At 55.1% G+C, this 12,391-nt stretch overlaps 1 protein-coding gene across 1 annotated transcript; it reads right to left on the bottom strand.

Moving 5' to 3' along the window:
- Positions 1–1,151: 1,151 nt before the first annotated feature.
- TRAPPC14 (trafficking protein particle complex subunit 14) lies at positions 1,152–12,300 on the bottom strand. The gene is made up of 11 exons (XM_081886112.1): positions 11,676–12,300; positions 11,474–11,569; positions 11,232–11,361; positions 10,984–11,070; positions 10,030–10,150; positions 8,913–9,063; positions 6,937–7,019; positions 4,417–4,580; positions 3,676–3,830; positions 2,545–2,738; positions 1,152–2,219 (listed from the first exon to the last, which is right to left on the bottom strand). The coding sequence occupies exons 1-11, from the start codon at positions 12,090–12,092 to the stop codon at positions 2,066–2,068; spliced, it is 1,752 nt and encodes a 583-aa protein (XP_081742238.1). The 5' UTR covers positions 12,093–12,300; the 3' UTR covers positions 1,152–2,065.
- Between the last annotated feature and the right edge of the window lie 91 nt (positions 12,301–12,391).

Below are 12,391 nucleotides of genomic sequence, written 5' to 3'. Positions count from 1 at the left end.
ACAGGAGAGTCATCTGGAAGAACTTTCTCTCTCTTGGAAATGCTTTTCCATCTGCGCCAGGCAGGCACCAGCCGTGTCTTCAGTCCGGCTTGGAGGTCCAGAGTGGAAGCCTCTGGGCTTCAACATCTTCGCGGCGCTTTGTGGGACGGCAGGATGGGGCGGCCCCTCTGCCTCTCGCCTCCCCCCTCCGCCCCCGCCCCCTCCCTCGGCCTTGGCTCCCGTCCTCTTCGGCCTCCCCTCAGCTCCTCCATTCGGAGCCCCCGTCCGCCTTCGCCGCGCTCCCTCGGCTGCACAGAAAGGGATCTCGTTCCTCCTCGTCGGGCCCAAGAGGCCGCTTCTCTCTCTCTCTCCCTTCCCTTCCCGCCCCCTCAAGGGAAAAGGCGAGAGGCCGGCAAGGCGCGCTTTGCGCAGGCGCGCTTCGGAGCCCCGCCCCCGGCCCGGCCCAGCGTCGCCCGCGCGCCTCCCCCCAACCCGCCGCCCTTCGCCATAGAGACGCTTCGGAGGACTAGAGTGGCACTCCCCCCCTCTAGTCCGCTAGGGGGACCGAGAACGACTGCCGGTCGCTTCCGTCGGAAGCAGCGTCTTGGCGATGCGTTTGGGCGGAAGAGGCTTTGCTGGGGGAAGCGGCCGCCCGGGGGGAGACTCCCTTCCCCGGGTTCGGAGGGGGAGCTCGCCCCCAACCCCCGCTCGCCCTCCCGAGGGGGCAGGAGGCCTTTCTAGGGCCCCCCTCGAGGTGCCCGCTTTCTCGCTCAGGCCGAGGGAAGGGCAGCGCGGCTCAGTGGGCGGAGCAGCTGCATGGCAGGCCGGCCGGCCGGAGCTCGCAGCTTCCAGCTCGGCGCCCAGGAGGCCTCTCCCGTCCCGTGGTCTCCAGCAAGTGCCCTTCCGAAGCCGCCTTCTCTCCAACTGTGGAGGCTCTCTCCTCCTCCCCCCCCCAATTTGTTTCCTCCTCTTTTAAAGCTATCCAAGTTGGAGGTCACCATGGCCTCCTGCAGGAGGGAGTTCCGCAGTTTAACTCCACGGTGCGAAGAAGGGCTTTTTCTCATCTGTCCTGGATCATCCAGCGTCCAGCTTCATCGGGCGTCCGCTAGACGTCCTTCCTTGGAGGAATGTCTCTCCCCACTCCTGCAACACCCCCAAAAACACACCAACGCTTTCCCCCAGCCAGCGCAGTTTATTTGCAAAACACACAACGTGGAGTCGGAGATGCTTTGGAGGCAAATAATAATAAAAAATATATAAATAACATAAAAATTAAATAAAGTGCAATGGAATGGGCCCTTTGGCCTGAGATGGCAGGAGGGGCTGGGGTGGAGGCCTGCCCACCCCTCTCTCGTGGATGTAGCAGCTGCCAGTGTGAAATGGGGTGGGGTATAAGAGAAATCTGCCCCCTTCCCAGTCGTCAGAAGTGGCACAATCCAGTGTGATCCAGAAGATCCGCAGCAGCAAAGGTACCCCTCCACCAGCAGGGGGCAGCACAGATCCGTCCCATAACCATAGAGCTGTCGCGTTGGGAGGGACCCCGAGGGTCATCTAGTCCAACCCTCTGCAATGCAGCTGTCCCGTGGGTGTACCGTCAAGCTCCAGGGTTTAGCAGCAGCAGCTGATTCCTGATCCTCAGCATGGGGCAATTGGGGGAGCTGCCCCCCCAGATGCTTGGCCTCATTTGCACACACCGTGGAGGACGAAGTCAATGAGGTTGGGGGTATGTGTCCCCCATTTTGAAGGAGCAAATGTGGGGAGGGGGAGCAGCCAAAACCCCAGAAGGAGAGTGGGAGATGGCACAGTGAGGGGGTTGTCTCATTGGGGGGGCTGCAGCTCTGAGCCCCCGCAAGGGAAAGGGAACAGCAGAGAGAAGTGGAAGGTCCCCCCACATTTATTGGGTGTGCTGAGATTTTTCCTGGGGGGGGGTCACATGCGCGGCTTTTATTCCATGGGGGGGCAGCACTGGGGCGTTTGCAGGTTTGGGGGCGGGGGAGGCAGGAGGTTTGTTCCCTTGCAAGGCAGGAGGCAGCGTCTCCCTTTTGGAGGAGAGCAGGGAAAGCGGGTGGGGTCTCTGCCCCCCACCTCACGTGACGGGGGCCACCACCAGCACCTTGCACTCCCGCTTGGCAATCTTGTCCAGGGAAAGGGCAGCCTTGTCGGGCGGCAGGTAGAGGGGGCGCCCCACAGGGGAGCCCACGGGGGGAGTGATTGCTCTGCGCTCCATGACACTGCCGGACCTGTGGGGGGGGAGAGAAAGAGAGGCCTCAGTGGGGGGCAGGGGGGGCCTTGGCCGACCCCCAGGAGAACCCAGGAGCCCTGCCTCTCTTGTCTCCCCCTTCAGCCCACCCTCCTCCATTACCCTTCCTCCCGGGTCCCCAAAGAGGAGGACCCAGAACTGGAGTGTTGCTCCCAGTGGTCATCTAGCCCAACCCCCGGAGTCCTGCCCCTTCAGTCAGCCTCCTTCATTACCCTCTGTTCCTGTTCCCTGAAAGAGTGAGAATCATGGATTGTAGAATTGGAAGGGACCCCACAGGGCCATCTAGCCGAACCCCCTGCACCCACCTCATGAGGTGGCCCCTGGCCGGCTGCTGGTGGGAGAAGCTCTGCGAGCGGCCCAGGCTGGCCTGGTGACGCTCCACCAGCTCCCGGACAGCCGGGCTGCCTGGGCTGCTCTTGCGGGAGACAGGCCGGGCCTCGGGAGGTGGGTTCAAGACGCTGGCGGTGAACTGCAGCTTCAGCTTCATGTGCTGGGAGAGCTTCCGGGGAGCAAAGAACGAGAGAAAGAGAAAGAGGTCCATTCCTTCTGCAGCTGGACAGTGTCAAACAGAGCAGGAGCCCAGGAGGGCAGCAGCTGCTGCGGCTTCCCAATAGCAGTGGACTGTAGAGTTGGGAGGGAGCTCTGAGGGTCATCCCGTCCATCTCCCTGCATCTCAGCAGGTCCAGAAGGAAGGGCTCGGCTGCCCATCAGCACCACCCTGCGCACAGAGACCAGCAAGGTCCTCTTCAGAGCCCCACAATCCCATCTCCACTCTGCCAGAAGGACATCAGAAGGGCCTGCTGGGCCAAAGGGGCCCATCCAGTCACAGACCCTTGGAACCATCGTGTTCTAGGGCTGAAAGGGACCCTGAGGGTCCTCTAGTCCAACCCCCTGCAATGCAGGAATCTCAGCTCAAGCAGCCATGAGAGATGACCAGGCAGCGTCTTCTCTCAGTGGCCACCCTGATGCCCATTGTGAGATTCCCGCAAGCAAAATTCAAGCGCAATAACCACTCTCTCCCTGCCTGTGGTTTCCAGCAACTGGGGCCACCTTGCAAGAGTCGAACTCTGGAACTCACTGCCACGGGAAGCAGCACTGGCCATCCACTTGGATGGCTTTAAAAGAGGGTTGGGCAGATTCAGGGAGGGGGCTGTGACAGCTACCAGCCCCTGGGAAGATTTGGGACAGATGAAGGAAAGTCCATCTTCCTGCAGGGTCCTATCCTCTCTTAATGCCATCCCTCTTGTGGAAGGGAGTTCCACAGGTTAACTGTGCTGTGCGGAGAAGGTCTTTCTTTTACCTTTCCCAAATCTGCCTGCATTCAACCACAGCATTGTCAAGAATCCCCCAAGGGCCATGCAGCCCAGCCCCCCCCCTGCAGAAAGAAGCCCCAGAGCCCGGATGGAAGCATGTGCTGGCGCACAGGGGCTTCTTACCTCGTACAACCCAGCACGCAGTGCCTGGAAGGTGACGCAGAAAGTCCGGGCGCTGCCCTTCCGGGAGAACCCCAGGTTGTTGAGCGGCGTGTGGCAGACGATGGCATCCTGGGCGTCCTGGATGGCGCGCTGTTCCTCGCAGGACAGCTTCTTGCCTGGGGGGTGTCAGGAAAAGGAAAGGGCAGCAGCCTTGTCCCACCTGAGGTGCCTCAGAGAAGCCCACCAGCGACAACCACCAGCTCCCGCTTTTGTGGGGAGACTGTCCCTGAGCTTGGAGGCTCTGTTCCCTGTGAGCATGGCCCAGGAGCTCTTTGTCATCCACTTCCTCATGCTCCAGCCCCCCTCCCCCCAGGACCAAGAGCACCAAGGAACCGTAGAGTTGGAAGGGATCCCCAATGGTCATCTAGTCCAATGCTAAAGAATCCCTGAGAAATGGCTCCCCAGCATCTCCCTAAAGACCTTCCAAGAAAGTATTTCCAGGCAGGACTCATAGAATCATGGAAACTCAGGATCATCTAGGGATCGCAGAGAAGCCCTGCCTCTCTCACCCGCCACTGCCCTCCTTCCCTGCTCCCCAAAACAGGAGGGAAGAATCATGGAATCATAGACCCCAAGGGTCACAAAAGAATGCCTGACAGAGGGCGATCCTCCAAGGAAGGAGAGACCGCCATAGAATTATGGAATGGTTGGGCTGGGTGGGGGCCACCAAAGGTCATCCAGCCCAGCCCACCATGCTCTCACCAGCAGCCGCACTCTCTGGAGTCCACACCAGACGCACAGCCAGGAAGTCCTGCAGGTTGTTGATGAGGGTGTAGGTGACGGTGAAGCGGCGGTGAAGGGCGACCGGAGACTCGCACTCGGCTGTCATGACGAATCGGGGGCGGGCCAGGCGGATGCTGGGGAGCCTAAGAAGAAGAAGAAGAAGAAGAGGAAGAGGAAGAGGAAGAAGAAGAAGAAGAAGAAGAAGAAGAAGAAGAAGAGGAAGAGGAAGAAGAAGAAGAAGAAGAAGAAGAAGAAGAAGAAGAAGAAGAAGAAGAAGAAGAAGAAGAAGAAGAAGAAGACGGCACCCATCTGGCTGGGCTTCCAGAACATATAAAAACATAAGAAAGAATCACACATTCAAAGCATTTAGCAGCTTAAGGGAGGAAGGGAAGCTGTGCTGAGTGTCAGGGCAGGGAGGGGCAGTCAGAGGCAGGGTCCTGCCCCACCCCACCCCACCTGGGGGGCCAGGTCCCCTTCGTCCCTGGGAACGTGAGCAGCAAGATGGGCAGCCAGCAGCGGGGAGGCAGCGCCCATCGTCCTCATGGAGTTGAGAGGAACCCCAAGGGCCATCTAGCCCACCCACCCCTGGCAGGGCAGGAATCGCAGCTCAAGATTTCTGCATGACTGAGAGAAACACCTTGTGGACGAAGTGGGTGGAGGTCCAGCCAATTGCGGGTGGGCCTGGCCCCCCTTTGCTGCTGTCACTCTGTGACGTGACCAAGTCCAGTAGCCCTGTATCTCCCTCTCTTCTTACAGGACTATGCCTGATCCTCTTTTTTTAACCATCATATGGAGGTTTTGTACAGACTTCCCAACCTTCCCTTCCATGGCATTCTTAATAAACCTAGTTTTGGCTGCATATTGATTTGTAACTCCACCCTAGTTTTCTCCTTGTAGTCCTTCATTATATTTGTTGTTTATACACCCCCTATTTGTAGATTGATTTTAGCATCATATTTTTTTAAATATTTCCCAAAGCTCTCCCATCCCTTTGTTTCCCCCCATCATGGTTTTTTATTTTGGCTGTGAGATTTGCGAGTTCTGCAAATTCTATTAGTTTCTGCAGCCATTGTTCTTTAGCTGGAATTTCTTTTCCTTTCCAACTTTTGGCATATTCTAGCTAGTCTGGCTGCAGCCGTCACATAGAGGAATAGGTTATGAACCTTTGTAGGGATCTCATCTCCAATCATCGCTAGTAGAAAAGCTTCTGGGTTTTTTTGGAAACGTGATCTGGAGAATTTTTATAAGCTGGTCATAGACTATCCCCCAGACCTTTGGCGCAAGTTTACACTGCCCTCACATATGGATAAAGGATTCCTCAACCTCTGAGTATTCCCAGCAGAGGTTAGACTCTCATCTGTAAAACTAGCAAGATTATTGGGGGTCAGGTACCACCTGTACAGCATATTTTCTTTTATCAGGTAGCAAGCCGAAATATTAATAGTTTTGTTCCATAGCTTCTCCCAGGCTGAAATTTCAATGTTTCAATGCTGTGTCCAGTATCAATAGCCCAGTGTATCATTACTTCCTTGACCATCTCGTCTTTGATCTCCCATTCCAGTAAAATTTGATAAAGTCTAGATATTAGTTTTTTATTATTTCCCAATACTGCTTTCCTGAATTCTTTCCCTTCCAAAAAAACCTTTGTCTTTATCTTTCCTAAAGTCCTAGTGCATTTGAAAGTACTGGAACCAGTCTGGAATCCAGCTTTGCTCCTCTTTTGTTTTTTAAAGTCCTATAGAGTCCTCTTTGATTTCAAGGAGGTCCCTGTATGTACCCCAATTCTTACTCAGCTTTAACTGCAACTGTCTCCATAGGGGAGATCCACCAGGGGGCCTTCCTTTCTAGGAGCTCTTTATATCTCACCCACACTTTATATAGATTATTCTTTATCACGTGATTATGAACTCTCTTGTGAACTTTGGCTTTGTCATAGCACAGGCAAGTGTGCCATCCATACATCAGGTCGAATCCTTCCAGGTCCAGAACGTTTGTGTTTTTCAACTCTACCCACTCTTTCATCCAACATAAACAAGCCTCTTCATAATACATTTTCAAGTCTGGGAGCCCAAATCAACCCCCCCTATTCTTTATGTCAATTAAAATTTCATATTTAGTCCAGGGCTTTCCCCCCTGCCAGATTAAATTAGCTACGTCCTTTTTCCATTGCTTTAAGCAGTGAGTGCCACTAAATACTGGAAGGCCTGAAACAGAAAAAGCATCTTGGAGAGAAAGTTCATTTTGATTGCAGATATTCTCCCTAGAAATGAAAGCTTCATTCGGTTCCATTTCTCAAGGTCTTTTTATTAATTTATTATTATTTAATAAATCAGGGAGGGGTGAGGAAAACTTTTCGAGGTCTTTTTAAAATTTCAACCCAAGTCTCTACATACTTAACTTGAAATAGGTTCAGGTTTCTGGGTCGAACCACACTCCCAAATATTTGACTTTCTTTTCTGCTTTGATATCATGTCTGATCCTCTTTTCAAGGTCCCTTACCTGTAGTGGGTGTAGATGCTGGCGGTGAAAGGCAGCTTTGGGGTTGACCACTGGACCACAGCGATGAGAGGGACTTCCAGGCCCTGCAATTAAACCAGAGAGCCATAGGATGGTCAAGTTGGAAGGGACCCCAAGGGTCATCCAGTCCAACCCTCTGCAAGGCAGGAATCACAACCAATCAGGAGGGCCTGCTGCATTTTGCAACTTCCAAAAATGAAGGGCGCTAAAAAGTTGTGTCAGGACTTAGGAATTCAAGAGATATTTTGCTTAAATTAAAGCAATTTAGTTCTGCTTGGTTAGTAAAACATGTAAAATGCCCTAGAGATAATTAAAAACGAGTGTCAAGTACTTGCAGTTATATTATATACTAAAATTATTACTTTTATTTATATAGTATGCATTGCATATTTTATATTACCTGTTGCCTACCTTTCAGAAGTCAAAATTAAAATTATTTGGTTTTCTGAGAACAGTTTATGTGCTTCTTAATCAAATATAGACTTACCAAGCTAACTGTCGTCCAATCTCCCTAAAATAATAGCAGATATGGATTCCTCGCACCCAAATATATTTTTAAGACCCCTCGCTGCAAAAATTAAGTTTCACCCCTTAAAATTATTGGCAGGCAGGAAATGATTGGCAGACATGCTGGTCCCACCCACCCCATGCAGCACATCCCGCCTCTCCCCCCATGGCCCCTCCCTCATAGAATCCCAGAAGGAAGGGATTCCCAAGGGACATCTAGTCCAATGGCTCTCAGACTTCTTTCTCTGGGTCAGATGTTCAGAACAAAAATGTTCTTGCACTGCACTGAATTTTTTATGGATAAGAAATACAAAAAGAAGCAGCTCCAGGCAACTACTTTGTAGTGTGTTGACGGGACACCTAGAAGGCATAAAGCAATGGAGCTAGAGAAAATACATGCATCCTTCCCAAAATATATTTATAAATGAGTCTATTCCATCTGTACCTTCAGGAGGTATACAAAGTCAGTGAGAGGCGTGAGCCTGCCTTTGCTGGGCAATCTCATTTATATTAGGCCTAATTTGAGACAAAGAAGCCCTCCTCTCCTCCCTGACACAAAGACGCCTTTCTCTTCTCTGATCTTTCATATTTGTCAGAGTTGAAGAACAGCCAGTGCTCTCGAAGAGAGGCTGGGATACTGTTTCTGGTCGGATATCCCACAAGAGCCCAGAGGCATGCTCCCGTGTTGCAGTTCTCATGTTTTGGCAACAGAGAAGCTGTCCACGTTTCTCATTTATATGAGGTCTAATTTAAGGTGGACAAACTTTCATCTCATCAACACAAAAGCCTTACTCTTGTTTTGAAAATATACGTATCTATATTCTGCAAATAAATAAATAAATGTTTTCCAATTTAGCTCTTGCCTTGTTATCATTAGGCTCAAATTTAAACAATAACTGTCAAAGCAGAAATTGATATATTTTTTAAATCAGCAGTGCAATTAACACTAGCCTGAAACTGGCAACAATTTATGGAATTCCCCCTTGAAGTCTGGCTAAATAATATTTGGAATGGGGCTGCATCAGAATGCCTCACTCATCCCACAAGGGGAACGAAACGCGCTGCAGGGAGACCTGCTTTCGGTGAACTTTGCTTCCTTTCTTTTCCTTTATAAATGAGACATAAGATACTTTTATTCCACCCCCAACACCAGAACTTGTGGAGAGGATTGCTGAATAGATAAGGCATCAGTAAACATATTGCTTGTGTAATGCATTCAAAACTTAATAAGAATGGACCACTGGACCAAAGAACCCCTTATTTTCTTCATACAAGACTATCCTATCCTGCCCTGAAATGTGAGATGCTTCTTGGAGAAGCCCTGCTCTAGCCCCACCCCAGTGTCTGCCTTGAGGAGGTGGCAGCAATCCTGGCAGCAAGGCAGACCCCCCTGATCCCCCCTCCACCGGGTGCCAGTGGGGTGGGTCCCAGCCGCATGGGCAGAGCCTCACCTCCTTGGCGCTGTCTGGCGGGGGCTGCTCGGGGGCCTGCAGCTGGAAGAGGAAGTTCTGCTCCTCCAGGGCCCGCAGGGAGCAGGGGCAGGAGGCTGTGGCCGAGGGCACCCGGGAGAAGGAGGCCATGGACACCTCACCCGACTGGTGGCTGGAGAGAAAGGGGGAGAAAGAGGGGTAAACAGGGGAGGAAAGAGGCCCCCACCTTCCAAGACTCCTGCCTCCATCCCTCCAACTGCCCCGTCCCTGTAGAATTGTAGACTGAAGAATTTGGAGGGGTCCCCAAGGGTCATCCAGCCCAACCCTCTGCAATCCTGAGTAAGCTGCGTCAGCAGCACTGAAGTGACCTCCCCAAGGCTGTGTGTCTGGAGGTCCTGGGCTTCCCAGACGACAACACCCCCTTCTTGGCCTGGCTGATGGGCTCCAAAGGAAAGCAGAGCAAGGTGTTTGCCACCAGCTGGGCTGCAGGAGTTGCCAGAAGGAGTGGTCCTGGGGGTGTGGAACACTGCCCACAGGGGCATGGCGTGCGCGCCCAGGAACGTGCTGTGCTGCCTGCGGGGGCGTGGCGCCAGCACCCCCTTTCCTCTGCCAGTGCAAGGCGCCATCCAAGCATCTTAGGGACTCTGCTCTGGATTTGCATAGGATTTACTCCTTAGCCATTTCTTCCCCCTCAAATATCCTGCAAGGCAGCAGAGGTTTAGGATCAGAGTTTTCCTTCCCTTAGAGGGGTTCCCTTCCCAGACGGATGAGCCCCACCTGCCCCTCACCTTCTTCATCCACAGCAGGAGCAGAAACTGTCTTCTTGACTGTTGAACCCCTTCTTGATCCCATCTGCTCAATCCACCAGAGCCTGGCCGCACACAGGGGAAGCCCCTAACTCTCTGGGGGTTTGAGACCCATTAGCCAACCTCACCTGTCTGAGCTGGCCAGTCAAAGACACTCCCAGAGTGTGGCTGCTGTCACCTGCTGACAGCTTCTAGGAGCCACAGGTGAGACCTGAGTGCAGGGTGGGGACCAAAGGTCCAAAGCCCCTGAATGGAGGCCTTTCCAGGCCACAATGGCAGATTGGGGGGTCACCAGCTCCAGCTGACTGCCCTCCCACGAACTGTTCCCTTACCAGACATCATCAACCAGCAAGACGGACCCATCTGGCATCATAGGAAGGTAACTGGTGTTGAAATTGGGCAGGATCCGCACATCCCACACAGAGAGCTCCTCCTGCGAGGCTGCGTTCAAAACTGGAGGTGGGGGGAAAGAGGGTGGGTGTGCAAAAGATTAAAGGCAGGGGATCCTGGGATCCTGGGATCCAAAGAGACAGGTGCTGTTGCAAAGGATGGTGTGCATCATTAATCTATGGAACTCCCTCCCACAGGAGGCAGCAATGGCTGCCCACCTGGATGGCAAGGACTGGACACATTCATGGAGGAGGAGAGGGCTACTGGTGGCTTCTAGTCAGGAGTTCAACTCCTCCAAGGGAGTCCCTGGCAGCCCCATCATCACAGCAGGAATGTTGGGGATGGAGAGAGAGAGAGACTGATCAGCTGGACTTTCCAGGACACCTGTGTGCTTGATCAAGCAGCTTCTTCTGATGATCCAAGGGAACCTCCAGGTCCAGAGACAGTCTATCTGGATTTCCTGGTTCCAAGGGGCATTTGGCCACTGTGAGGACAGGGTGTTGCCTAGGTGAGCCCCCCTGGACCTGATTCAGCATGGGTCTCTGTGATCTTGTGAGGAGGAACCTAGAATGGGGCCCTCCGTTCACTCTTTCCCATATTAGACGCTTGGCTGGTCCAGTGTGAGAAGAGAAGGCTGGACTCCAGGTGGGGTCTGAGCCTTGGGCCTGAGCCTGCAGGTGCTCAGCTCTCCAGAGGTTCTCTGCACCCAGGAGAGGATGTGGGTCCTCCAGCCCTGCTTACACATATGGGGGGGGGCACCATCCACAGGAAAGGGCAGAGCCTGGCCATTGGCAGGTCCCTGGAAGATGGAGAGGCCCCCTGCCCCCATCATGCCCCTGCCCCAGCTGCTCCCCACATTTCCCCCCAATGCCCCCCTGCTCCCTCCATCCACGCACCTTTTAGTACCGTCAGGTGTTTCCCCGACACATTCAGGGGTTGGCACTTGAGCTCCGGAGGGGGCAGGACGGTCAGCATGGTGCTCACTGCAGGGAGGGGGTCAAAGGTCAGAGGGTGATACCGCCCCATGCACCTAAGAGGAATTTTTTGGAAGGCAGGTGGAGAGAGGGGGTGTTTGGAGGAGACCCCCACGCTCCTCTCAATTCAGAGATGGGGGGAGAGAGAGTTTTGGGTCTTGAGCGCTCACCTTGCGCCTTGAAAGCCCCCTGCTCTTCCCGGAATGTCTGCGAGGGGGCCCGATCCTGCAGGATGCTGAGGTAGCCGCGCTCCCGCACCTCCGCCTTCTCCTGGTCCCGCTTCCAAACCGTCACCACGATCTGGGGGCGCAAGAACGATCCGTGGGTGTTTAGTGGGGTGGGAGTGGGGTGTCCAGCCAGGTGCGCCTCCTCCTCTCCTTTCCCCGCCCCACCGTACCCGCCCGGGTCTCACCTTGGCCTTGACGGTGGTGGGGGGCAGCTTGTCCAGGCAGATGGTCAGGGGGAAGATGACCTCGTCCGTGGACACGATGGGCTCTTCCATGGGCACCTGCGCGGGCCGGGAGGGAAGCGTCAGCGGGCCGGATCCAGATTCCTCCCTCCCGCAAGGCACTCCGCCTCACCGCCCCGCCACCCGCGTCCGCTCCGGGCCTTACTCCTGCGGCGGGTCTCCCGGGGGTCCCCTGGCCGTGGGTCAGCAGCGCCCGGCAGTCGCGGAAGAGGCTCCCGGGGGCCGTGTCCTCGTCGTCTTCGCGGGTCGGCTCGGGCTCTCCGCCCAGCGTCGCCTCGCCGCCCAGGCTGGCCCCGGGGCTAACGCTGGCCAGGGCAGAGAGGGACCCGGCCAGCTCCCCCCAGGGCGCCCTCCCGCCACCCTCCCCACCGGCGCCCCCCGGCCGGCAGCGAAGCACCAGCAGGAAGCGGACCGTCTCGCCCAGGTAAAGGTGGTTGCGCCGCGGCAGCGCCCGGTAGCGCCCGGGCTCGCCCAGCAGCACCTCCCGCGCCGGGAAGGGCACGGCCGGGAAATACATGAAGTAGTCGCACTGGGACTCCATAGCAGGTGCGGGGGTCCACATCCGAGGGGGGCGGAGGAGAGGGAGCCCCACAGATGCGGGGAGGGAGGGCGGATTCCCGGCGGGGGGGGGGGGACAGATCAGCAAGGAAGAGGGAGGGGGAGGGAGAGAAGGAAGGGAGGGGGTTACGCTCGGAGGGGCAGGGGGATCCGCCTCCGAGGGAGGTGGAAGAGATGCGGAGCAGAGATGGGGAAAGGGGGGCAGATTCTCGGCGGCGTGGGGGGAGGCAAAGATCAAGAAGGAAGAGCGAGAGAGGGAGGGAGGGAGGCGCCGGTGCGGCGTGGGGGGGCGGGGGGAGGCCG

The sequence above is a fragment of the Podarcis melisellensis genome, assembly GCF_964234715.1.
Source record: "Podarcis melisellensis genome assembly, chromosome: 13".
Classification (NCBI taxonomy): Eukaryota; Metazoa; Chordata; class Lepidosauria; order Squamata; family Lacertidae; genus Podarcis; species Podarcis melisellensis.
The sequence above is the reverse complement of the archived record's forward strand: the minus strand, read 5'-3'. Positions and strand labels throughout refer to the sequence as shown.

What these genes read in the sequence shown, in the direction of transcription:
- TRAPPC14 (XM_081886112.1), bottom strand. Translation starts at nt 12,092, where the DNA reads ATGTGGACCCCCGCACCTGCTATGGAGTCCCAGTGCGACTACTTCATG. An exon ending in TCCAGAGAGTGCGGCTGCTG is followed by an intron (nt 3,831 to 4,416) that starts GTGAGAGCATGG and finishes GACACCCCCCAG; the next exon opens with GCAAGAAGCTGTCCTGCGAG. An exon ending in GCCAGGGGCCACCTCATGAG is followed by an intron (nt 2,220 to 2,544) that starts GTGGGTGCAGGG and finishes CCCCCCCCACAG; the next exon opens with GTCCGGCAGTGTCATGGAGC.